At 59.5% G+C, this 26,105-nt stretch overlaps 1 protein-coding gene and 1 long non-coding RNA gene across 2 annotated transcripts; both read left to right on the top strand.

Moving 5' to 3' along the window:
- Positions 1 to 521: 521 nt before the first annotated feature.
- Positions 522 to 17,426, top strand: PANX2 (pannexin 2). Its single transcript, XM_029079540.1, has 3 exons — positions 522 to 812; positions 13,791 to 15,254; positions 16,727 to 17,426. The coding sequence occupies exons 1-3, from the start codon at positions 587 to 589 to the stop codon at positions 17,104 to 17,106; spliced, it is 2,070 nt and encodes a 689-aa protein (XP_028935373.1). The 5' UTR covers positions 522 to 586; the 3' UTR covers positions 17,107 to 17,426.
- On the top strand, positions 7,373 to 11,073 carry LOC120638821. The gene is made up of 3 exons (XR_005660800.1): positions 7,373 to 8,161; positions 10,160 to 10,299; positions 10,995 to 11,073. It is a non-coding gene; the product is annotated as an uncharacterized LOC120638821 (long non-coding RNA).
- Positions 17,427 to 26,105: the final 8,679 nt, after the last annotated feature.

The following is a 26,105-nucleotide window of genomic DNA, read 5'->3' as shown; positions in this document are numbered from 1 at the left end:
GGATCTGGGGGCTCGGGGGGCCGGGGGCGCCGGGTCTGCCCAGAGGAGCTCCTGGAGCGCGTCTGGGGTGCGGCTGCAGACCCCCGACCCCTGACCCCCGGCCTCCCTCCTCCCCTCCCCCCCCCCCCCGGCCCCCGGCCCAGCTGGTCGCCTCCGCGGGATCCCTCCTCCTCCTCCTCCTCCTCCTCCTCCTCCTCCTCCTCCTCCTCTCCCTCCCCGTCCCCCTCCCTCTCCGCCTCCTCTCCTCTTCATCCTCCCCCTCCCCCCCCGCCTTCCCTCCTCCTCTTCCTCCCCCTCCCCCTCCCCCTCTGCCTTCTCTCCACTTCATCCTCCCCCTCCCCGTCGTCCTCCTCCCTCTCTGCCTTCCCTCCTCCTCCTCCTCCTCCTCCTCCTCCCCCCTCGCCTCCCTCCCTCCTCCTTCCCCCCCTCCCCCTCCGCATCCCTTCCTCCCCCCCTCCCCCTCCTCCCCCTCCTCCTCCTCCCGGTGATCGTCCCCGGCGGTCCTCCTCCCGCTCCGGCTCCCGGTCCCGGTCCCCCGGGCGGCGGGGGGTCCCGGGTGCGGGCGGAGGGTGGCCCCCCGCGGCCGATGCAGCACATCGTGGACCAGCACCCGGACATGGCCACGGCGCTGCTGGCCGGCGAGAAGCTGCGGGAGCTGATCCTGCCGGGCCCGCAGGACGAGAAGGCCGGCTCGCTGGCCGCCCTGCTGCTGCAACTCAAGCTAGAGCTGCCCTTCGACCGCGTGGTCACCATCGGCACCGTCCTCGTCCCCATCCTGCTCGTCACCCTCGTCTTCACCAAGAACTTCGCCGGTAAGGACCGGGAGCCGGGCCCGGGGGCCGCCTCGCCCCCGTCCTCCTCCTCCCCGTCACCCTTCCCCGTCTCCCTATATCTCCCTACCCCCTCATCCCCTTCCCCGTCCGGCTAGATGGGGGCCGGGCCCTCTTTTCGATGTCGCTTCGTGTCATCGATCGTCCGGCGATGCTTCCGATGGAGCGTCGAGGACCCTCCGCCTCCCCTCCGAGGGCCCCCCGGGTCGGGCCCGCCACCCCGGGACCGCTTCCCCCACCCCGATCTGCCCCGCCGGGATGGGGGAACGCGGCCGGGACCATCCCCCGGATCCGGGGGGCCCTGGGGGACGGGGGTGGGGGGGCGGACTCCCTCCGGATGGGGCGTGGGCGGGCGGAGGGAAAGGACGCCGAGCCGTCCGGCCTGGACCCGAGGCGCCTCTCGAGTCGGAGGGGTCCGGGTAGCTGCAGAGAGCAGACGGGGAGGGGCGGAGGGACCGGAAAAAACGGAGAGCGGGAAGAGCGCTCCGGAGGCCCAACGCGAGTCTTTCCGGGCGACCCGGCGTCTGGGGAGGGTAGTGACATGCCCCGTGCCGTCGCCATGGCACCGTCGCCGGGCGCGAGTCGGAGAGACCGGTCGCGGGGGCGACCGGAGCCGAGCGGAGCCCGCCAACCAGACGGTCGGTCGGCCCGGGGTATCTGCGCGGCCTCTACCGCGGGCGGACCGCTCTACCGAGCGCGGTACCGACCGCCGGTCTGGGCCGCCCAACCCCTTCGCCCCCGGCTACCGTCCGTCCCGTGGGTCGACCGTCCCGCTTCCGACCGAGGTGGGAAGGTGGGAACCCACCCCTCGGATAGCCGCCGGCGGAGGACTCGATAATCGCCGCTGACCTTCCCCGAAAAGCTCCTGGTTTTTCCGGGACCGGATTCCCCGGGATAAGCCCCAGGCCACGGTTCATCCACGCCTGATGATCCGGGTTCTGCGTTCCTCGGCGTTGGCCCGTTCGGCACCTCCACCTCCCTCTCCTGCTCGCCTGGGGCCCGGGGCCCGCCACCAAACTTGGCCGTTCGGTGCTGTCCGTTGCTCTGGGTCTTCTCCGCTTGCCCCCGTCTACTCGCGTGGATAATCGAGAGCTGACGGTATCTTCCCCGGGATGAGCGTTAGAATGAACAACTTCTCCAAAACGCCTTATTCGGGAAAAAAAAACTAAGAGAGGCAGAAATCTCTAACGTTACCAAGTTAGATATTTGCCCCGTGGCTTCATTCTGAGGGTAGAAATTACGTCTTCATTACCCGTGTATGTGCCCAGGCGCCCAGCACAGCCTCCTCTGCTCGATAAATGCCGTTGACGAAGAAGTACCACCAATCTAAACGGAGAGCGTGAGTTCTTCCGGGGTCTGCCCCGAGTCCCTGCCGTGGAGATAACCCAGGCGTGGGGGGAAGGACACGGAGGAAGGAGAAGATAAAGGCTCTGCTCCCAAAGGGCTGATAGCCCGACGGGTCTGACCTCAAACACGCACACGGACACACGCTTACAAAAACACGCAAGTCCACCTTCCAGGGTGCTGTGGTAGAGACAGAGAGAGGAGAAACCCGGTCCCTACCAACTCTGTTGTATTGCCCTCTCGCCAGTGCTTAGTAAGTGCTCTGCACACAGTAAGTGCTCAATAAAAAACATCGATGGGGGGTGGGCAGCACGATGGGGGGAGGCAGGGACACGTACACACACACGTGAATGCTGTCGAGGGTTCCCCGGTGGGGCCAGCGGGCCAAGAACTGGTCTCCGCCATTGCGGAGAGAGCAGCGTGGTGCCGGAGACCAGACACGACCGACGCAGAGACAGACGAGGCACCGGAATCGATCAGTCGGTCGTATTTATTGAGCGCTTACTGGGTGCAGAGCAGTGTACTGAGCCCTTGGGAGAGTGCAGTACAACAGCTAGGTAGTCCGAGGGGTTGGGGACTCCAGTCCACGATCCTCTCGTGTAAATTGCACTTTGGAGCTTTGCGACGGGGAGGTTTCGGCAGGAGATCCCATTCCTGGATCCCATTCCCCAGTTCCGCACCGTGGAAATGTCAGTTTCATTCCGTCCCTGGCCTGCTCCGAGGTCCTCTGCCGACAGAGAGAGTTCCCTGGTTTTGGGAAAGGATCGATGGGAAGGGGGAGAGGTCGCTGAGACGGGACCCTCTAGCACTTCCCCGGGTGGGGCAGGGTCGGGGGTCCGACCTGTGTCTCTAGGAGCCAGGGACAGCTGAGACCGAGTGGACTGGGGCTTTGGACCCTAGAGAAATGGGCCCACGGCGGTCATTTCACTGCCCTGTCCTCCCGGACTTCTGGCCCCGGAGTCTCGTCGACTGGACAGAGACCCCAGGGACCGGGACCGTTTTCTGACACCGCCGAAGGACGAGAACGACGCGGGGAAGCAGAGTTTGGAGTCAGAAGTCCGCTCTGGAGGGCTGGAGGGGGCCGGGTTGAATTCAGACCAGGCAGCGGGACCTAGTGGAAAGAGCACCGACCTGGAAATCAGAGGACCCGGGTTCTAACCCCATCCCCGCCGCTTATCGGCCGCGTAAACCACTTCGTTTCTCTGCGCCTCGGTCTCCTCGTCTGAAGAATGGGGCTTCGATACCCGTTCCCCTTCTCGCTTGGGCTGCGAGCCCCTTATGGAACGGAAAGCGGGTCCAACCTGATTATCTTCTATCTCGACGAGGCAGGTTGGTCTAGTGGAGAGAGCACGGACCCGGGAGTCGCAGGACGTGGTTTCCAATCCCGACTCTATCACGTGTCTGCTGGGTGTGGCCTTGGGCAAGTCACTTCACTTCTCTGAGCCTCGGTTACCTCGTCTATAAAATGAGGGTTAAGATTGTCAGCCCCACGTGGGACAAGGACTGTGTCCAACCTGATTACCTTGTATCGACTCCAGGACTTAGAATGGTGCCTGCCACATAGGGCTTAACAAGTACCGCAATCATTATTATTATTATTATTATTATTATTATTATTATTATCATCTACCCCAGAGTTTGGAACAGTGCTTGGCATACAGAGTAAACACTTAACTGAGAAGCAGCATGGCTTAGTGGAAAAAGCACGAGCTTGGGAGTCAGAGGACGTGGGTTCTCATCCCGGCTCCCCCACTTGTCTGCTGTGTAACCTTGGGCAGGTCACTTCACTTCCCTGTGCCTCAGTTCCCTCATCTGTAAATTAAGATGGGGATTAAGACTGTGAGTTCCACGTGGGACAACCTGATTACCTTGTATCTACTCCGGCGCTTAGAACTTAGTGCTTGACACATAGTAAGTGCTTAACAAATACCATCACTATTATTATTATTAATAACAAATAACATCATTATTACCAGGCAAGAATGCCAAAGGTCCTTTTCCTGGCAGATTCAGGCTTGGGCCAAAAATGAAAATTTCTACTGAAGATTTTTTTTCCTCCAAAACGCTTTTTCCTCAGGCAAAACATGACAATGACACTCTTTATTTGTTAAGCGCTTACTATATGTTAAACCCTGGTAGATGCAGGATAACATAGGTGATCACAGTCCTTTTCCTAAGCAGAGTTCAAAGTCAAATCACAGCCACTCGCATGAAGCTGCCCAGCAGGCCGACGGCAGAGCAGGGACCGGAACCCAGGTGTCCGACCTCCCAACCCCGTGCTCTTTCCTCTAGGTCATGACCCCTTCTGTGGTCTGATCTACAGAAACAAGTATTCAGCAATCCAGGCTCTATTAACGATCCCTAATATTGAGGTCGGGCTATCCGGGGACATGTGTCCGCCGTGTGACCTCGGACAAGTCACTTTACCTCTCTATGGGGATGGAGACCGTGAGCCCCACGTGGGACGGGGACCGTGTCCAACCCGATTTGCTTGTATCCACGCCAGCGCTTACTTCAGTGCCTGGCACATAGTAAGCGCTTAACAAATACCATAAAAAAAAAAAACGGGCCACGGGGGCCGCCTTGGAAGCCTGAATCCAGCCGCCCTGGGCCACGGCCCATCCGGGGGACAGCAGTTAAAACTCGGCCCCGGCCACAGGTGCCAGAGAGCTGTCGGAAGCCAACTAAATGCCCTGCCATCTGTGGGCGGTGCCCGCCCGAGCCCCCAGGGAGCCTTTTGCCATTTAGATTTGCTTTGGGCCACCTGGGCTATATCGGCTGGGAGTTTGCCAGAGTTTTCCCTTCTCCGGTTTTTCGTTCTCTCTCCGTCCGACCGTTTGTCTCGGTTTCGGTCAGTCGATCGGCCGACCGATCGTGCTTCTTGAGGGCTCAGTCGGCTGGCCGGGCCCGCGGGTGCACGGGCTGTCTGTTGGCGTTGCGGGGGGGGGTGGGGATGCTGTCAGGGGAGGGGGCAGTGGCCCGGTCGCTGAGGCGTGGCGGCCTGGAGAGAGGGCAGGTGCCCCCCTAAAGGGGGGCAGGTCGTAAACCCTCCGGTGGGGCTGGGGGCGTCTCCTGGCCGGCAGCCCCAGTGCCCTCCTGCCGCATCGCTCCCGTCTCCCTTTGGTCCACTAGGTCCCGAGCGGGTAGATATGGGGAAGGGGATTGAGCTCCCCTGTGGAGACTGGGGCTGTGATCCCTCCCCTCCCCTCCCCCCCCCCCCCCCCCCCCCCCGCCCCGGGAGTGTCCAGCACAGGGACCCTGGGGGCTCCTATGCAGGGGAGCATGCCCCCGGGGGGAACGTTGGGGTCAGACTCACAGCTAGGCCTGGGCCTGGGGGTCAGAAGGATCTGGGTTCTATTCCCGGCCCCGTGCCTGCTACGTGACCCTGTGCAAATCACTTCTTTTCTCTCAGTGACCTCATCTGTAAAATGGGGATTAAGATTGTGAGCCCCAGGTGGGACAGGGACTGTGTCCAGCCCGATCTGCTTGGATCCACCCCAGTGCTTAGAACAGGGTCTGGCACGTAGTTAAGCCCCTAACAATTACAATTATTATTATTATTATTACTGTCTCGTCATGCCTCAGCTGGCAGAGGGGGGCTTAAGGGAGAGCACTTTTTCTGACCCGGCTCACTTCATTAATTCAGTCGTATTTATTGAGCGCTTACTGTGTGCGGAGCACTGGACTGAGCGCTTGGAATGGACAATTCGGCAACAGAGACGATCCCTGCCCAACTTAGCGGCAAGGGTGAGTGAGGTGTTCTCGGGGCTGCCCAGGCAGAATGTAATCCATCTAAACTGTAAACTCCCCACGGGCAGGGATCGTCACTACCGACGCCATAGTATTGTACCCTCCCAGGCGCTTAGCACAGTCCTCTGCACTCGATATCAATCCATCACCGTGAAACAGTTATTCAGCTCCTGCTACGCACAGAGCACTGTACTAAACGTTCGGGAGGGTCCAATAGAGTTAGTAGACAGGATCCCTGCCCTCAAAGAGTCTGTAATCTAGCCGGGAAAACACATACTAAATTACATTTCAGAGAGAAAGAAGTAAAAAGGGGATTATGCATGTGAGTTAGGGTACAAGGATCTGTAGGATATGCATTATTATTCTGATTATTAATAATAATTATTGTTATCAATAGTGGTAGTACTAAGTCGGGGGAAGATATGAGATAACCGGGTCCCACATGGGGCTCACGGTCTGAGAGGGAAAACCGGAACTGAATCCCCATTTTGCAGATGAGGGAACTGAGGCCCAGGGAGGCGAAGTGATTTGCCCAAGGTCACACGGTAGGGAAGTGGTGGAGCCGAGATTAGAACCCGGACCTTCCGACTCCCGAGCCCGTGCTCTCTTCACGAGGGCACGCTGCTTCGTAAGCGCTTAGGTGGTTCAGAAGGGGTGACGTGGCAGATGGGGGATATAAACTGTGGAGAGTTTACATTAATCAAGGCAGGATTCCCGGAGGAGGTGAGACTTCAGAAGGGATTTGGAGATGGGGAGAGGCACGGTCTGTTGGATTTGAAAGGGGAGGGAGTTTTAGACCAGGGGAGGGAATGAGCAAGGAGACGGAGACAGGAGATGGGACAGGTGAACTTCGATCGATCGATCGATCGATCAGCGGTATTATATTGAGTGCCTACCGAGCGCAAAGTGCTGTACTAATTGTTTGGGCGAGTACAACGTCGATACAGGTTCCCCGATCTCGAGGGGTTTCCGATCTCAAAGGGGAAAAGCAAGTTTGATCAAAATCGAAGGGAGCAGTCAGAAAAATTATTTACAAATGGTAAAAGCAGGAGGAGGAACAGAGGTCTAATAAGTAGGACAGATCCATCGGGGTGAACAGATAAGCAACGGCGAAACACACGCTTTGGGAATAAAATAAGTGCCAAGTTCTAATGTTGGTGTTTTGTGTATTAATCGGGGAAGGTTTCGTGGAGGAGGAGGGATTTTTAGGAGGACTTTGAAGATGAGGAGAGCTGTGGTCTGCGGGAAGTTTCAGGTTGAAGCTTGGGAGGATGTTGAAGGTCTGCGTTTTAGCTCCGCCTCAGCCTCCGGCCCAGTCCCGCCCCACCTCGGCCCAGTCCCCCAGCCCTGCCCCGCCCAGCCGGCCCAGCCCAGTCCCGGCCGGGCCCGATCCCGTCCGGCCCCGGCCCCCAATGCTGTCTGGGTTACAGGGGGTGTCTCGGCCAGGGCGGGGCCGACGGTGGCTCCGGGCTCCCCGCACCCCCCCGCTTGCTGGGGTCCCCAGTGGGCAGAGCTCGGTCTTCCCCTGACCGCTGCGTCCCGGTCCCCGATCCGGCAACGAGTCCGGCCCGGAGCAGAAGCGGTCATCGGAGCACCCGGAGTTGGTGGGCACCCCTCGGCTCTCGGTTGTCCACTCCTGGATTCCCTGCCGTGCGGATTCCCGGGGTTTGGCCCTGGCCCCCTCGGCTGCCAGCCTGCCTCTCCTCTGAAGCCGCCGTTGGCCACAACCCCCGCGGGCCACGGAGGTGGCTCTCTCTGGAGTCCGGCCTGGCCCACGTCATTGGCCGGGAGCCTCTTCTCCCCTCTTCGGCACCGATAAAGAAGAGGTAACCGCCGTCCCCCGGGGGTTCAAAACACCTTCCAGACTCCCCCGATGATTCTACCCATTTTACAGATGGGAGAAACGAGGCCCAGAGATGGTCACTGATTTCAGAGAGGTCCCTGAGAGTATCAGGAAGAGGTGAGACCGGAACCCAGGTCTTCCGCCTCCCAGGCCAGGGCTCTTTCCTGTGAGCTCTCTTGCCTCGCACACGGCTTCTCTCTCTCTGGGGAAGAGGGTCAACCCCAGGGTCTATCACTCCCGGGGAGTGGGAGGGTGTAGAAGCTGGAGCCTCGTGAGTGGCCGGATTCTTTCTCCCTGACCTCCGCACCCGCTGGACCGCGGGCGGGCTCCCAAGACGGCGTCCAGCGTCAGGCCAAGAGGAAGGGAGAGCCCGGACCCCCGTCTGGGGACCCTGGTGAGTCGCCTTGCCCTGCGGGGCTTTGTTTTTTCGCGAATTCCTCAGGCCCAACCACTCATTCACTATTCAATCGTATTTATCGAGCGCTTACTATGTGCGGAGCACCGTACTGAGCGCTTGGGAGAGTACAATGCAGCAATAAACAGATACGGTCCCTGCCCACGGCGAGCTTACGGTCTAAAGGAGGAGGCAGACGTTAATAGAAATGAATAAATGACAGTTAGGGACCTAAGTGCTGTGGGCCTCGGAGCGGGGGGGATGAATAAAGGGAGCGAGTCAGGGCGACGCAGAAGGGAGGGGGAGAAGAGGAAAGGAGGGCGCAGTCAGGGAAGGCTTCTTAGGGGAGATCTGCCTTCAGTGAGGCTTTGAAGGTGGGGACAGGAGAGTAATCGTCGAATTTGAGGAGGGAGGGAGTTCCAGGCCAGAGGCGGGACGTGGGCACGGGGTCGGCGGAGAGATAGAGGAGATGGAGGTACAGCGAGAAGGTTGACATTAGAGGAGTGAAGAGTGCGGGCTGGGATGTAGTAGGAGAGTACTGCCTTCTCTGGCCGATTCCCCGAGGACCCGAGGGCTCCCGACAGAGATGGTGCAGGACACAGTCAGTCAGTCAGTCAAGTCGGTCGTATTTATTGAACGTTTATTGTGTGCGGAGCACTATACTAAGCGCTTGGGAGAGTCCGATATAACAATAAACAGACACACAGATGGCGGGACAGGGGCAGGGCGGGCTAGCAGCATGCCAAACCGGGTTCAGCCAACTCTCGGTTATCCAGGGCCACATGGAGTCAGAAGGACCTGGGTTCGAATCCCTCCTCCGTGATTTGTCTGCTGTCTGACCTCGAGGCAGTCACTTCACTTCATTTGTGCCTCAGTCACCTCATCTGTAAAACGGGGATTAAGGCAGTGAGCCCCGTGTGGGACAGGGACTGTGTCCAACCTGATTTGCTCGTGTCCACCCCGGGGCTTAGGACAGTGCCTGGCACAGAGTAAGTGCTTAACAGATACCATCAAAAAGATCATCACCATCCTTAGTAGCATCTATTGAGGACCTAGAAGGTGCAGAGCACTGTACTGAACACCCCTGGGCCACCAAAATTACCACACTGCCTAACTCCCTTATGTTCGTACCTCGTATATATTCTATGGTTCCCTTCTCTGTCATTAAGTGTCTGTCTTCGCCCCTGCTAAACTGTAAATCCCTGAGGGCGGGGATTGGGTTCATTAAATTTTAAGCGTTTAGTACGGTGTCCCGCACTCGGTAAATACTATCGACGCTGATAATGATGAAAAGTATGCGCTCGGTACAGTGCTCCGCATCTTCACCCTCATTAATGGCATTCATTCAGTGCCCGCTGTGGGGAGAGCACTGTATTAAACACCTAGTGCAGAAAACTGTACTGGACACCGTTGCCTGCGGAGCACCAAACTAGCTCCTCCACTGTGCTCCCGGCACTGTCAATGGGGACTTGGGAAAACACAACCGAGGTGTCTTTTTTGAACCCAAGGACAACTCTGTGATTCCAGTAGAAATGCAAGACATGGTCCCTGCCCACAGAGAGTTTATAATTTAAAGGGGAAGGGGGAATGAGGAGAACAAGAGTAGGAGCGTGGATCCAAATGCCAAAAAAACCCAACCCCAAAGCGATTAAATAGATCGATAATATAAAGACCGTTAGACGCATATGACGTTAAGGGGGCCAGTAGGAAGATGGGGTCAAGGGCCGTGGCGGAGGTGTGAAACTCAAACCGGTCTATGAGACTTCCTGCAGATGACAGTCAATCCGGTCAGTCAACGAGGCTGTGCAGCAGGAGTTTGAGGCCACTGGTTCAGTGGAGGCTTCTGGATTATCCGAGGAATTCATTTATCCGCCCGATCTCAAGCCCCCTCCGGCCACAGATAATCGACAGCTTGTCTGGGCCGGGAAGTCAAGAGCGAGAGGGACGTTCTCTGGCAGATGGACTCGACGAGGGATTTTGCTTAATTTTATGGCCCAGGCGAGCGGGGACCAGCGAGGAAGAGGAACGGGACCTGAAAAAGCCCCCTCCTCAGTCCCGGGGACGGGGGAGAAGCCGGCTTCTCCGTGGATTCCCTGGCCGTGAGGTGGAGGACGTGGAGGACGGCTGCCCCGAGAAAGGTAGATTTTTTTATTTTACCCGAAGGAGAGCGTGGGGAGAGGCGAGGGGTCGCCGGGATTTCTGGACCGGGACCCGGGGGCCGGTTCCGCTGGCTCCGGACGAGAAGCGGGGCAGGGCGGCATGGAAACGAAAGGCCGGGGGGTCCTCCCCCACCCCTCCCTGGGGGGCCAGCGGGGACGGTCCCTTTCTGGGGTCCGAGCTCACGGCCCCGGGGCAGTAGCTGAAATGATAATAATCATAACTGTGGTATTCGTCAAGTGTTTACGAAGTGCCGAGCACTGTTCTAAGCACTGGGGTAGAGACGAGGTCATCGGGTCGTTCCCAGTCCCTGTCCCACCCGGGGCTCACGGTCTTAATCCTCATTTACAGATGAGGTCACTGAGGCCCAGAGGAGTAAAGTGACCTGCCCAAGGTCACGCGGCAGACACGTGGCAGAGGCGGGATTAGAACCGCGTCCTCTGACTTCCGGGCCCGGACTCTCTCCAGTAGGCCACACCGAGCGCCCACCGGGTGCCGTGCGGCGTGCTAAGCGTTGGGGGAAACGTAGCAGGGAGAAAGGACACCTCCGCCGTCCCTCGTCGCGGGGGCGGTGGAGGGCGGGGGTGAGCCCGGCGGGGTGTCCCGCCCCGGCCGGCCGGGTCTCGGCCCGGGCCGAGCGGGAGGTAACGCGGCGTTGTGGGCTTCCTCCCCGCAGGGAGAAGAGGGCCGGGCCCTGGGCCGGCTCCACCGGCCTGGCTGCGGACACCGAATAAAGGCACCGATGTGGACAGAGACCTTTTGTCTCCTTTCTCGTCCTCCGGATTGGGGGCGGGGGGCGGCAGGTGGCGGGAGGGGCTCGGGGCCGGCTTCGCCTCGGGGACCCGTGGTCGTGTCGCGTCGAGCGAGTCTCCTACCCATCCCAGTCGCCGTCTCCCCCCGGGGACAACCCGTGGCCGAGACTGGACGCGGCAGCCCGGCTCGGGGGAGTCCGTGTGGGCGTGAGGTGGCCGGGACCCAGGCGGATCCGGGGTCTCCATCCCCCCCTCGACCCCCTCCCCTCGGCCCCGGACGTCGTGGCTAGCGGAACTGGGGAGGGACTGGTCACTTCCCCGATTTGCCCACGCGGGACGAGACGGGGGCGGGGGAGCAGCTGGGCTGGGAAACGTCCAGCCCAGAGCTGGGTGGACGGACGGTCGGATGGACGCCGGGTGCCGGCCCGGATCTCCGAGGTGGGGGCGGCCGGGAGTCCGGCGGAGGAGCCGGGGCGTTGGCGGGCCCTGAGGTTTCGATTCCTCCTCTCGCCCTCGGGCTGGGGTGGGGGCTGGAAACCCTCCACCCCCCGTCCCGCCACCCTGGGAGTCCCGGGCGGCTCGGCCAACAGCGTCCCGCGGTCGAACCGTGGCCGAAGGGGGCCACGAGAAGTTTGTCTGGATACGTGGGTGCGTTTGAACAAAAATGGGTGACTGTGCACGTGTGTTTCCGGGGGCGGGGGTGGTGTGCCTGTCTATGTAAATGTTTGAGATCACGTCATGTCTGGTGGTGCATAATAATAATGGTATTTGTTAAACTCCATATGCCAAGCACTGTACTAAGTGCTGGGGTAGATATTAGGTGATAAAGTCCCCCATGAGGTTCACAGTGGAGCTTCACAGTCTGAGTAGAAGGGAGAACGGCTATGGGATCCCCGTTTTGCGGACGAGGGAACTGAGGCCCGGGGAGGCGAAGCGACTTGCCCGAGCCCGCGCAGCCCAGGATTAGAACCCAGGTCGTCCGACTCCTAGGTCCACGCTCTCTGCGCCCGGCCACGCCGCTTCTCGTGTGCGCGCCCGTCCGTGATTGCCTCCCGCCCCAGCTTCTGTCCACCATTTTCACTCCTTCCTTCTCCCCGGGCGGCAGCGGCGTCGGGCGGGGCCCGGCGAGGGCCGGGGAAAGCACCGGACCTTTTACAGTTGGGGCTCCACCCGCCCAGACCCCGGGACCTGGAATAATAACGCTAATAACTGTGGCGTTCGTTCGACGCTTACCGTGTGCCGGGCGCCGTGCCGAGCGCCGGGGCGGGGGCGAGCGAACGGGGTCGGACGAGGGCTCGGTCCGACGTGGACGTCGGGAAGAGGAAAGGGCGCGGGCGGTGTGGTGGGTGGACGGAGCCCGAGGGCACGCACACACGCAGACCCGAACTATCGAGGCAGGAGAGGATGGAAACCACCACCGCCGCCAACATTTGCTCCCACTTTCCACACCAGGCGGGAAATGGAGAGGTCGAGGCGCCCGGAACCGACCGGGCTAATCTGGGAAGGCTCCTGGGGAGCGGCGGGCTTGGGGAAGTACATGGAAAGAGGGGAGGGGCTGGGAAGTAGGTGAGGGTCACTGGGGCACGTTAAGGCTTTCCAGGCTCACTGACCTCTGGGGGCTCGAGGGGGTCGGCCGGGGTGGGGCCGTTAGACCCAGGACTTTTTCTCCTTTCGCTCAACCCCCTGAGGATCCTCCCCCTCTCCCTCCTCCTCTGGCTTCTCCTCCTGCTTCCGCTCTGGCGGCAGGCGGAGGAGATCTCCTCCTCTCACCGAGGCTTGAGAGAGAGGACAGAAACTGAGACCGCAGCAGGAGGGAGTGTGGCGGGACACAAGGAAGGACTTTCCGCCTGACCGGGACCAGTGACCCAAGGGGTGACTGGGGGGGGAGTCTCTCTATCCCCGGAGCTCATTAAGGAAAGGATAGACCGACCCCCTTTCCCCGGTGGGAGAGTCGCTCCGCTGCCCGGAGGCAGGGGGCTGACCGGGACGACTCGGCCGGGGACCTCAGACGGCAGCTTCAGAGACACGCGTTCACCCTCGGGACCCCCAGAACCTCCCAGCGTCGAAGCTGAGTCGGACAGGCTTCTCTCCCTCCCTCCCCCCGCCGCCCTCTGGGAAAATCAGAGACCCTGCAGCCCCGGGACGGGCGTCGGTCGAACTCGAGGCACGTCCGGGGCCGGCCCGCCCGGTTTCGCCCCCGACCGTTAAGGAGAGGGTCCCGGGGCCCTCTGCTCCCCGTGCTGCGGTCCGCAGAGGGTTGGAAGTAAAAATAATGATAACGATGACTGTGGTGCTTGTTAAGCGCTTACTAGGTGCCAGGCACCGTACTAAGCGCCGGGGTAGATACCAGGTAATTGGGTTGGACACGGTCCCCTCTCTCCGCGGGGCTCACAGTCTTAATCCCCATTTTTCAGACAAGGGCACCGAGGCCCGGAGAAGCGAAGCGACTTGCCCGAGGTCACCCGGCAGACAAGTGGCCGGGCCGGGATTAGAACCCAGATCCTCCGGACTTCCGGGCCGGCTCCCCCGGCGCCCCCCCCCCCCCGTCGCCGCCCCCCGAGCCGGTCCGGGGAGGGGGCGGCGGGTCGGCGGGTCAGCCGGCATCTCCGGGGCCCTCACCGCGCGCGGAGCGCCGTGCCGAGCGCCGGGGAGAGCACGCCGCCGCCCAGTGACCGACCCATTCCCCGCCCCCAGCGATGACCCCTGTCTCTGTCCCGCAGAGGAACCCATCTACTGCTACACCCCGCACAACTTCACCCGCGACCAGGCCCTGTACGCCCGCGGCTACTGCTGGACGGAGCTGAGGGACGCCCTGCCGGACGTGGACGCCAGCCACTGGCCCTCGCTCTTCGAGCACAAGTTCCTGCCCTACGCCCTGCTGGCCTTCGCCGGCATCATGTACGTCCCGGCCCTGGGCTGGGAGTTCCTGGCCTCCACCCGCCTGACGTCCGAGCTGAACTTCCTGCTGCAGGAGATCGACAACTGTTACCACCGGGCGGCCGAGGGCCGGGCGCCCAAGATCGAGAAGCAGATCCAGTCCAAGGGGCCGGGCATCACGGAGCGCGAGAAGCGCGAGATCATCGAGAACGCGGAGAAGGAGAAGAGCCCCGAGCAGAACCTGTTCGAGAAGTACCTGGAGCGGCGGGGGCGGAGCAACTTCCTGGCCAAGCTCTACCTGGCCCGGCACCTGCTGATCATCTTCCTGAGCGTGGTGCCCATCAGCTACCTGTGCACCTACTACGCCACGCAGAAGCAGAACGAGTTCACCTGCGCCCTGGGGGAGCCCCCGGACCGGACCAGCGGCCCGCGGCTCAACGTCCGCGTCAACTGCAAGCTGCCCTCGGTGCAGCTGCAGCGCATCATCGCCGGGGTGGACATCGTCCTGCTCTGCTGCGTCAACCTCGTCATCCTGGCCAACCTGGTCCACCTGTTCATCTTCCGCAAGTCCAACTTCGTCTTCGACAAGCTGCACAAGGTGGGCATCCGGGCCAAGCGTCAGTGGCCCCGCTCGCCCTTCTGCGACATCAACATCCTGGCCATGTTCTGCAACGAGAACCGCGACCACATCAAGTCCCTCAACCGCCTGGACTTCATCACCAACGAGAGCGACCTCATGTACGACCACGTGGTGCGCCAGCTCCTGGCCGCCCTGGCCCAGTCCAACCACGACGCCACCCCGGCCGTGCGCGACGCCGGCGTCCAGACCCTGGACCCCAGCGCCGACCCGGCCGACGGCCCCGACGCCCACGACCCGCCGGTGGTCAAGCGGCCCCGCAAGAAGATGAAGTGGATCCCGACGGGCAACCCGCTGCCCCAGCCCTTCAAGGAGCAGCTGGCCATCATGAAGGTGGAGAACCACAAGGCCGAGAAGCCCAAGCCCGCCCGGAGGAAAGCGGCCGACGGGCTGGCCGCCCCGCTGCTCGACGGGGGCGCCAAGGCCGGCCCGCCGCCCCCGCCCCCGCCCCCGCCCCCGCCCGGCCCCGCCAAGGCCGAGGCGGGCGGCGGGGAGAAGAAGCACACGCGCCACTTCTCCCTGGACGTCCACCCGTACATCCTGAGCGGCCGGAAGCCCAAGCCGGACCTCCCGCCCGCGGCGGCCAGCCTGCCCGCCTCCAGGAGCCAGGAGGGCGTGTTCCTGGACCCCGGCGGCGGGGCCGGCGCCCTCACCCCACCTCCCGCCAAAGGTACCCGGGGCCGGGGGGAGGGCCGGAGCGGCGGAAACGCTCTCCCGGGTCCCCCCCCGCGGAGGGGCGCGCGGGACCCCCGGACGGACGGCCCGGGCCCCGGCTCGCCGGAGGGAGGGAACCGAGGTTAGGGACGGGGACGGCCCGTCGAACGATCGATCGATCGAGACCGCTCTTCGAGCAGCTGCGCTGGGCAGACCGCTGGGCTGCGCCTTTGGAGACCAGTACCCCGGGGGTTGGCTGACCTGATCCCCGGCCTCCGGAGCAGCAGCGTGGCCTAGTCGCTGGAGGACCCGGGTTCCAATCCCGGCTCCGCCACCTGTCTGCCGCGTGACCTTGGGGCGAGTCGCTTCACTTCTCTGGACCTCGGCCGCCTCCTCTGTAAAACGGGGATGAAGATCGGGGGTCCCGCGGCGGGGGGGGGGGGCACAGGGACCGTGTCCGACCCGATTATCCCGTACCAACCCCAGCGCTCGGAGCAGTGTTTTGACACATAGTAAGCGCTTAACGGATTCCATCGTCGCTGTTACTGAGGGCGTCGTGGAGGGGGCCCGGGGGGAATAAAGCAAGGGGGAGGCAGGTGAGAATTTACATCACCGCCATCCCCAAAGCACTGAGGTGATTCCAAAGCGCTTCACGGACATGACGGAAGTATGTCTCTCCTGTCCACGGAAGCGACGTATCTTACGGGCTTTATTACTCCGCCTGCCTGTAATTTATTTCACCGTCCATCTCCCCCGTTCGACTGTGAGCTCCTCGAGGGTGGGGATCGTCGCCTACTAACTCTCTTGTCCCCGCCCTTCTGCTCAGCGCGGTGCCTGGCACACAGTAGACCGTAGACTCCTCGAGGGCGGGGATTGTGTCTACTCGCTCTGCCGTACTGTCCTAAGCGCAGGGTACGGTGCTCCGTCCCGCGTGGAAATAATAATCGTGGTATCTGTTAAGCGCTTACTGTGTGCCGGGCGCGGTACTGAGCGCGAGGGGGGACGCGACTAAATCGGGTTGGACGCCGTCCCTGTCCCACCTGGGGCTCGCGGTCTTAATCCCCGTTTTACAGATGAGGGAACCGAGGCACAGGAAGTAAACTGATTTGCCCGAGGCCCCACTGCAGACGAGTGGTGGAGCAGGTGGTCGAGGGCGGGGAACGTGACTACCGACTCTGTTCCACTGCACTCTCCCAAGCGCCTAGGACAGTGCTCTGCCCACAGTAAGTGCTCGGTGAACGTGATCGATCGATCCCTATTTTCCCCCGGGGCACTGACCGCGAAGGTCAAGAAGGGCCGGGGGCCTCAAGGGGCCGGACATCTAGACTGTAGGCGGGCGGCGGGCGGGGAATGTGTCCGTTTAGACCCTCCCAGGCGCTCGGTACGGTGCTCCGCGCGGGGCGAGCGCTCGATAAGAACGAACGGACCCGGCCGCCGACCCGGTAACGCGACCGCCTCCCGCGCCGTCCGTCTTGTCTGTCTCCCCAGATGTCCCGGCGCTGGACAAGGAGATCCTCTACCCCGCCGAGCCCGTCCGGACCATCCCCCCTCCGGCCGGACCCTTCGGCCCCCGCAACCCCGGCCAGGGCCCCGCCGCCGCGCCGGGAGGCCGGGCCAAGCCCTCGCCCCTCGCCCTGCTGAGCCGCAACCCCACGCACCCGCTGCTGCACATCAACACCCTGTACGAGGCCCGGGGCGGCGAGGAGGAGGGCGGCGGGAGCCCGGGCGGGGCCGGGCCCGGGCTCCGGGAGAATCCCTCCCGCGGGTCCCCGGACCCGGCCGACGTCCTCTCCGTCCCCGGCGCCCAGCAGCTCCGCCTCGCCTCCTTCGAGGAGCCCCGGACGGTCGTGAGCCCGCTGGAATTCTAGTGAGTCCGCCCCCGCCCCGACACCCGCCCCCGCTCGCCACCCTCCTTACGGTGATGATCGTCGTCACTGATGACTACCGGCTGGGGTCGGGCGCAAAGACCGCCGGCCCCAGCGCCGGGGCCGTCCCGGTCGGGACGCTCGGGGCCCCCGGCCTCGCGCGTCGTCCCTTCCGCCACCACTGCATGCCCGGCGGCACGCGGCCCAGCCCCGCTCCCGCCCGCCAAGCCCCCGACCCGACCCCTGACCCCGACCTCGCCCTCCTGACGCCTCCCGCCGAGACCGCGCTCACTTAGAGCCCGCCCACCCTGGCCCCGCCCATCCGGTGCTTGGCACACAGTAAGCGCTTGACAGATACCATCGTCATGATTATTATTATTATTATCCTGACTCCGCCCACCAAGACCCCCCCCTCGCCCTGGCTCCTCCCCCCAAGACCCCAAGACTTATAGCCTGTGCACCCTGGCCCCACCCATCCGGCGCTTGGCACGTAGTAAGCGCTTAACAAATACCATCGTCACGATTATCATCATTATTATCCTGACTCCGCCCACCAAGACCTCTCTCACCCTGGTTCCCCCCAAGACCCCTCCCAACAAGACCCCCCACCCCGGCCCCTCCCGCCCCGGCCCGGCCCAGTCCCTCGGCTTCCATCGGACGGCATTTCCCCGGGCCGCCAGCCGAGAGGCGTCGAGGCGGTTGTCGCCGTGCGACGCGTGGAGGGCCGGGGCGAGGGAAAGGGGCGGGCCTGGAGCCCCCGGTCCATTTGCGGGCCTTTGCGGGGTGGCCCCCCCCAAAATCCCTTCCATTCGACGGGAGACGAACCTCTTGCAATTAGGGGCGCGGGTCCCCGGGGCCGCACCATCCACCGGGCGCGGGGCTTCGCTCCTCGGCGGCCGCCCTCGAGGGACCGGGCCGGGGGGGGGGACCGCGGCCCTTAGAAATCCCCCTTTCCCGCCCCCGTCTTACCCCGCTCCCCCATCCCCGTCCGCTCCCGCGACTGATTAGACGGCCCCGGCCGAAGCCGGAGCTCGGCCGCCTCCGTCCTCGGGAAACGTTATATGCAAATCGGCAGGGTTGGACCGGGGTAGGGGGTCGGGGGTCGGGGAGCAGGCCGGAGACCCCTTCGGCCGTGGAGATCGGAAAGGGCCGGGAACGGCCCGGCCCGGCCCCCGCCCTCTCCCCCCGGCCCAGGCTGAGACTCAGGGTGCGACGGCCGCCGGCGAGAAGAAGAGTTTATTTTTTTAATCTATTTTGTCAGGCCCCGAGGGGCTGGATCGTTACTGTTCGTGTAGCGGGGCGGGTGGGGACGGGGCCTGCTATTCCGCACCGACCGCCCTCATCCAGCCCCCCCCCCCCCCCCCCCCGTGTCCAGTGGGCCGAGGGGAGAGGCCTGGGAGAGAGGCCCAGGGGACGGGCCGAGGGCGGGGGGCCGTCCTGCCTCCGGTCCGGCTCCGGCAGCGGCACGGTGCCGAGGGGAAGGCTCCGCTCGGCCTTGTCTATGCCCACCCCTTCTCTCTCTCTCTCTTTCTTTCAATCTCGTTCTCTTTCTCTCATTCTCTTTCTCTCCTCTCATTCTCTCTCATTCATTAATATATATATTTTCTCTCTCGTTCTCTCTCTCTCTCATTCTCTTTCTCTCTCTCATTCTCTCTCATTCACTCTCTTTCTCTCCTCTCATTCTCTCTCATTCATCAATATATATTTTTTCTCTCTCGTTTTCTCTCTCTCTCTCGTTCTCTTTTTCTCTTCTCTCTCATTCTCTTTCTCTTGTTCTTTCTTTCTCTCGTTCTCTCCCCTCTCGTTCTCTGTCTCATTCTCTTTCTCTCTTGTTCTCTCTCTCATTCACTCTCTCATTCTCTCTCTCTCTTCCCTCGTTCTCTCTCGCTCATCAATATAGATTCTTTCTCTCTCGTTCTCTCTCTTGCTCTTTCTCTTGTTCTCCCTCTGTCATTCGCTGTCATTCTCTTTCTCTTGTTCTTTCTCCTCTCGTTCCCTCTCATTCTCTTCCTCTCTTGTTCCCTCTCTCATTTGCTCTCTCTTTCTCCCTCTTTCTCTCTTCCCTCATTCTCTCTCTCATTCAACTATATATTATTTCTCGCTTTTGTTCTCTTTCTCATTCTCTTTCTCTCTCTTGTCCTCCCTCTCTCGTCCTCTTTCTCTCTTGTTCTCCCTCTTTCTCTCATCTCTCCTTCTCTCTCTTTCTCGCTTTCTCACTCGCTCTTTCTTTCTCTCTCATTCTCTCTCTCTCTCTCTCTCTCTCCCTCCCTCCCGCCTCCCTCGCCACCACCCCTTCCCCCTTCCAAGCGGGTGATTTCCATGCACTTTCTTCTTTCCCAGAGCCCGTTCCGTCTTCGGTCCCGTCTCTCTGTCCGTCTGTCTGTCTGTCTCTGTGTCGCAGTTTCATTGGCACCGGGAGCCGGGCGAAAGGGCAGAGCGAGGGGGTGAATGCCAAACACAGGATCATGCAATAACGGCCCTGGTTGAGAGCAAAGCGAGCGATGGGTCTTCCCAGCTACCCTTGGGAATATGAAACAAATGTGTATGTGTGTTTGTGTATGTACGGGTGTGCGTATGCGAAACACGTTTGGGGTGCGTGGTGTATGTGTATGTGTGTGACACTTTCTCCGTCTGTTCTCTTGCCCCCTGCGTATACAGCACAAGCGTGAGATCAAAGCTTTCCCTCCCTCTGATTTATATTACCTCAGACCCAGCTATACGATAGCAGTATTTAAGGAAAAATAGCACTGAATCAAAATAAATATTATTCTGACTACCCCGGCAGCTGCCCGAGCCTCAGTGAGCGCCGCGCTAGGCCCCCAGGGGAGGCGTGGGGACTGGGGGTGGGGCGGGCGGGGGTCCTTCATCATTATGGGTGGTGTTGGGGACGTCTTCTCGGGGGGCACGACTGAAATTCCCCCCCGGCGGGAATTCCTGGGCCCCCGCAGTTAGCTCTGTAAAACGTTGACCGGGTCAAGGCTCTGCAGCCTGGAGAGAGGTGGGCTGAGATGCGAGGCCAGGCCGGGGGGACTCCCCAGATCCCACCCCACCAGGGCGAGGGGCCCCGTCGCAGCTTCAAACCCCACACACGGAGACGCTTCTCCCCCATCCTAGAGGTGGGAGCCTGCGATCCGGGCGGACGGAAACCCCCCGGCAGCTCCCAAGGCGGTTGGGAGGGATCGGTGGGTGACCCATAATAATAATAATAATAATAATAATAATGTTGGGATTTGTTAAGCGCTTACTATGTGCCGAGCACTGTTCTAAGCGCTGAGGTAGACACAGGGGAATCAGGATGTCCCACGTGGGGCTCACAGTCTTAATCCCCATTTTACAGATGAGGTAACTGAGGCACAGAGAAGTGAAGTGACTTGCCCACAGTCACACAGCCGACAAGTGGCAGAGCTGGGATTCGAACTCATGACCTCTGACTCCAAAGCCCGTGGTCCAGGCCGGGGCACTGGGGGCACAGTCAGGGATGGAGAGGGAGTAATAATAATGAATAATTCTAGTGTTTGTTAAACGCTTACTGGGTGCCAGGCACTGTACTGAACGAGGGAAGAGTCAGGGGCGTGGGATGGTCCTTGCTGGGTCACTGGGGGACAGTCAGGGATGGAGAGGAGGAAGTCAAGGGTGTCGGATGTTGGGTGTCGGTGTTACTGGTGGGAGAGTCAGGGTGGGAGAGGGGAGAGTCAGGGGCGTGGGATGGTCCGTGCTGGGTCACTGGAGCCTAGCACGTGGCTCCTCTGAGCATCCCGGTGCCATTGTGGCAAACTGAGTCCTGGGTTGGGTTGGCCTTGGGGGAGAGTAAGGGGTGGAGAGGGGAGAGTTGGGGGTGTTGGATGGTCTGTGCTGGGTCACCGGAGGGAAGGTCAGGGATGGAGACGGAAGAATCAGGGATGGAGAGGGGAATTAGGAGTGTTGGATCCCTGTCTACGGCGGGGGCCGAGGTCGGGGGTGGTAATCCGGGGCGCCACCTAGCACGCGACTCCTTTGAGCATCCTGGTGCCATTGGGGGAAACTGAGTCCTGGTGTGGGTTGACCTTGCAGCTGCTCCAGGGGTCATCACTCAGGGCGGTGAATACCGATACGCCCCCGGCCGATCTCATCGTCCTCGCCTGCTGAGACCCGGAGGGGAGCTGTGGGCTGGGACCGCAGTAAAGCGTCGCCGGCACTCTGCCGGACGAGCGAGGAGAAGCGGCATGGCCTAGGGGAAAGAGCCCGGGCCTGGGAGTCCGAGAATCTGGGTTCTGATCCCCGCTCTGCCACTTGCACTTGTCAGCTGCGTGATCTTGGGCAAGTCGTTTAAATGCTCTGTGCCTCAGTCACCTCAACTGTAAAACAGAGAAGCGGCACGGCTCAGTGGAAAGAGCCCGGGCTTGGGAGTCAGAGGTCGTGGGTTCGAATCCCGGCTCTGCCACTCGTCAGCCGTGTGACTGTGGGCAAGTCACTTCACTTCTCTGGGCCTCGGTTACCTCAGCTGTAAAATGGGGATTAAGACTGTGAGCCTCCCGTGGGACAACCTGATTACCCTGTGTTCATTCATTCATTCAATAGTATTTATTGAGCGCTCGCTATGTGCAGAGCACTGTACTGAGCGCTTGGAATGTACACATCGGCAACAGATAGAGACAGTCCCTGCCCTTTGATGGGCTTACGGTCTCATCGGGGGAGACTGTAAGCCTGATTAGGTACCCTGTACCTACCCCAGCACTTAGAACAGCGCTCTGCACATAGTAGGCGCCTAACAAATACCAACATTATTGAAAGGGGGATTGAGGCTGCGAGCCCCACGTGGGACATGGACTGTGTCCGACCTCTTTAGCTTATATCTACCCCGGCGGTTAGTACGGTGCCTGGCGCATAATAAGCGCTTAACAAGCACTGGAATTGTTATTATTAGCTTCCGACTGGCAAAGGGCTGAAGGGCTCCAACCTGGCTGGTTTCCGGTCTCAGGAAAGTTCCCCAGCTTGTTAGAGAAGGTGACAGGTGGCACGACAGGAACCATGGATTCTCGTTCTAGGGAAGTGGGTGGACTGTCCCGCTGGATCTGGCCAAGGGACTTAGACGGACCGGAAGTCAACGGGGAGCCAGTGAGAAATCCACCGCTAATCCGTGTGTCTCCCTCCTCTCCTTTCCTGCTTTTCCCAGAGCTGAAGGACCTGAACTCCTCCCTGCCCACTGGCGTACCCGGACAAAGAGGGGCTGGGGTTCCGGGTAGCGTGACAGGAAGGAGCAAAGAAATTCGGCCACCAGTAGACGTGGGATAAGTGCTTGTTGTGTGGGGGTTTCTGGGGTTCGGGGTGGATCAGGGAAATGGAAAATAACGTCAACCACCAAGCAGGTATTCAAGGGGGGGGACTTTCTCCGATGTGTATATTGGGGTACAGGAGCAGAACACTCCCGGGTAACTCCCCAAGGTCAGGGGATGGTGAAACTTCTCAAACTTTCACCTGAGGGCTTCAAACTGCCCAGGTGCTTTTTTTTTTTATTTTGATGGCATTCGTTAAGCGTTTACTATGCCTCGATCACTATACTAAGCGCCGGGGTAGACACAAGAGAATCGGGTGGGACGCAGTCCGTGTCCTACGTTGGGGGTCACGGTCTCAATCCCCATTTTACAGACGAGGTGACTGAGGCGCAGAGAAGCCAAGTGACTTGCCCAAGGTCACACAGCGAAAGAGGGGAGGAGCTGGGGTTAGATCTTCTGATTCCCAGGCCCTTGCTCTAACCACCAGGCAGCACTAATTCCCAGGCGGGGAATGTAGCTACCAACTCTGTTATACTGGACTCTTCCAACCTCTTACTCTAGTGCTCGGCACGCAGTAAGCGCTCAATAAATACGACTGATTGATCGACTGATCGATTGAAGAGACCCAAATAGCCACGAGCCGAAGCTTGGAGCACAATTTCAAAAGCATCTATCAGCTAGTAACTAGTCTCCTGTCAATAAATAAGAGCTTAAAATTAACCTGAATATTAAATCCAACACTGGGGCTACTGGTAAGAGAGGACGGAGACTGTCCCTTCCAGCGTGGCTTAGTGGAAAGTGCACGGGCTTGGGAGGCGGAGGTCGTGGGTTCTAATCCCGGCTCCGCCACTTGACTGTGGGCAAGTCACCTAACCTCTCTGCGCCTCAGCTCCCTCGTCTGTAAAATGGGGATGAAGACTGTGAGCCCCACGTGGGACGACCTGATTACCTTGTATCTACCCCAGTGCTTAGAACAGTGCATGGCACAGAGTAAGCGTTTAACAAATACCATCACCATTATATGGTTATAGGGCTTACTTGTGTCAACAACTTGCTGTAGGCCTACATCAATCTGCTCTGTATGCTATTCAATATAAGATTCCATCTTATATTCTCTATTTCCTTATTCTTGATGAATCTGTTAAAAGGCTATAGAATCCGTTCTTCTATTTTCTTATTTGATAGCAATCCGCTCTCTGCTCTAAGAGGTTACAGTCTATTTTTATATTTGTTTTGCTATTTACTATCTGAGAAGAGGCTGCTCATTTCTAATTTTACTCCTTTTGCTCCTTAATAAGCTTGGAGTTTACAGACGAATTTTCCTTCTTTTGTATCTAAGAGATTATGAATTTCCCGCCTCGTTGGACTGTAGACTTCTAGAAGCAATGAAATGGATTGTCCTTCTCAGGGAGGGATCTGGTTGTCCTGCAAAGAATATCAATCTGGAAGCCGGGGGCGCCGGGTTCAAGTCCCATCCTGCCCCTGGCTTGCTGTGTGACCGTGGGCAAGTCACTGAACCTCTCCGGGCCTCAGTTTCCTCATCTGTAGAATAGCAATAATAAAATACCTGCCTCTCCCTGCCTCACAGGGATGTTGTGAAGATGAAAATGAGAGAGCCCTCTGGAAACAAAAGCGCCATATAAAGTCAAGGTATTGTTGTTATTACAGGGAACTGTTAAGCCCTGATGTGACAGGGGTGATGAGTCTGGACTCTAAAACATTCAGGAAAGGGGGGTTCAAACCTTTAGGGGTCTTCGCCCAGCCGAAGCCTCATCTCCACGAATCCCCCCCCCAACCCGCCTCCCACTCCGTAGGACCGACGCACCCCAATAAATACTGCATCTGCCCTGGTCACCTTGTCTGGCTCTCATCTGTCGTCTCTCGTGATGTAATAATAATAATAACGTTGGTATTTGTTAAGCGCTTACTATGTGCGGAGCACTGTTCTAAGCGCTGGGGTAGATACAGGGTAACCAGGTTGTCCCAGGTGAGGCTCGCAGTTAATCCCCATTTTACAGATGAGGTAACTGAGGCCCAGAGAAGTGAAGTGACTCGCCCACAGTCACACAGCTGACAAGCGGCAGAGCCGGGAATCAAACCCATAACCTCTGACACCGAAACCCGGGCTCTTTCCACTGAGCCACGCTGCTTTCCAACCTCCAACCCTGCTCTGGGAGATGGTTCCCCTCCCAGGGAGGTGTCGTGTGGGATTTGGGGACGAATCAGCCAGGGTCTCACCTTAATAATCATTATGGCATTTATTAAGCACTTATTATAGGCTGAGCGCTCTTCTCCCACTCCCTTCTGCATCACCCTGCACCTGGATTTACTCTCCTCATTCACCTCTCCCTCAGCCCCATAGCACTCCGCGGCTTAATGGATAGAGCGTGGGCCTGGGAGTCTGAAGGTCATGGGTTCTAATGCCGGCTCTGCCACTTGTCTGCTGTGTGACTTTGGGCAAGTCACTTCCCTTCTCCAGGCCTCAGTTACCTCATGTGTAAAATGGGAATTAACGCTCTGAGTCCCATGTGGGACACGGACTGTGTCCAGCCTGATTAGCTTGTAACTCCCCCAGCGCTTAGGACAGTGCTTGACACACAATAAGTGCATAACAAAAATGATGATGATGATTATTTCATATCCATAATTTATTTATTTATCTGAGAAGACAATATAACAGAGTTGGTAGGCACGTTTCCTGCCCACAGTGAGCTTACGGTCTAGAGGAGGAGAGAGACGTTAATGTAAATAAATCAATTACGGATATGGACAAAAGTGCTTTGGTTCTGAAGGAGGGGTGAAGAGGGGGTTCAAATCCAAGTGGAAGGGTGACACAGAAGGGAGTGGGAGAGGAGGAAACGGGGGGAACGTCCCTGTCACAATTCACAGACCGTTCGACCCTGAAGGCCACAAAGATTCCCTCAATCACGCATTACTTGGTCCTCAGGATGGGGGATTTCTAATTCTCTCCTGGGGTTCTTTGGTTGTATTCATTCATTCCTTCATCCAATCGCATTTATTGAGCGCTTACCGTGTGCAGAGCACTGTACTAAGTCCTTGGGAGGGGACAAAAGAATTATAGACAGACACAATCCCTGCCCACAACGAGCTTGCAGTCTAGAGGAGGGGAGACAAGTACAGTCAATACAAATAAATAGAAGACACATATGGACATAAGTGCTGGGGGGCTGGGAAGGTCGTTTATAAGGTTCTATAATTCTCTTTATTTCTATTCATGCTACTGATGCCTGTCGGCTCGTTTTGTTTCGTCGTCTGCCTCCCCCCTTCTAGACTGCGAGGCCGTTGCTGGGTAGGGATTGTCTCTATCTGGTGCCGAACTGTACTTTCCAAGCTGTACTTAGTACAGGGCTTTGCACATAGTACGTGCTCAATAAATACGATTGAATGACTGAAGGAAGAAGGATTGACTGGGACCTGTGTCTTTGAGGCCTCTCTGCGGAGGTCGCATTCCCTTGTGAGCTTCCTGATGGGATCAGGGATCCACCTGATTTACCGTAGCTGCCTGGAGGCGTGACGGGGCTGAGCTTGTCTCCCCCTCTAGACTGCAAGCTCATGGCAGGCAGCCAGTCAGCCAGTCAGTCGAATTTATTGAATGCTTACTGTGTGCAGAACACTGTACTAAGCGCTTGGGAGAGGACAATATAACCATAGAACAGACCCATTCCCTCTTCACGAAGAGCAGGGAACGTGTCTACCCAATCTTCTATTGTGCTCTCCCAAGCGCTTAGT

This window comes from Ornithorhynchus anatinus, chromosome 14 (genome assembly GCF_004115215.2).
Source record: "Ornithorhynchus anatinus isolate Pmale09 chromosome 14, mOrnAna1.pri.v4, whole genome shotgun sequence".
In the NCBI taxonomy this organism is placed as follows: domain Eukaryota; kingdom Metazoa; phylum Chordata; class Mammalia; order Monotremata; family Ornithorhynchidae; genus Ornithorhynchus; species Ornithorhynchus anatinus.
Note: the sequence above shows the minus strand (reverse complement) of the source record. Positions and strands in the feature narration are given on the sequence as shown.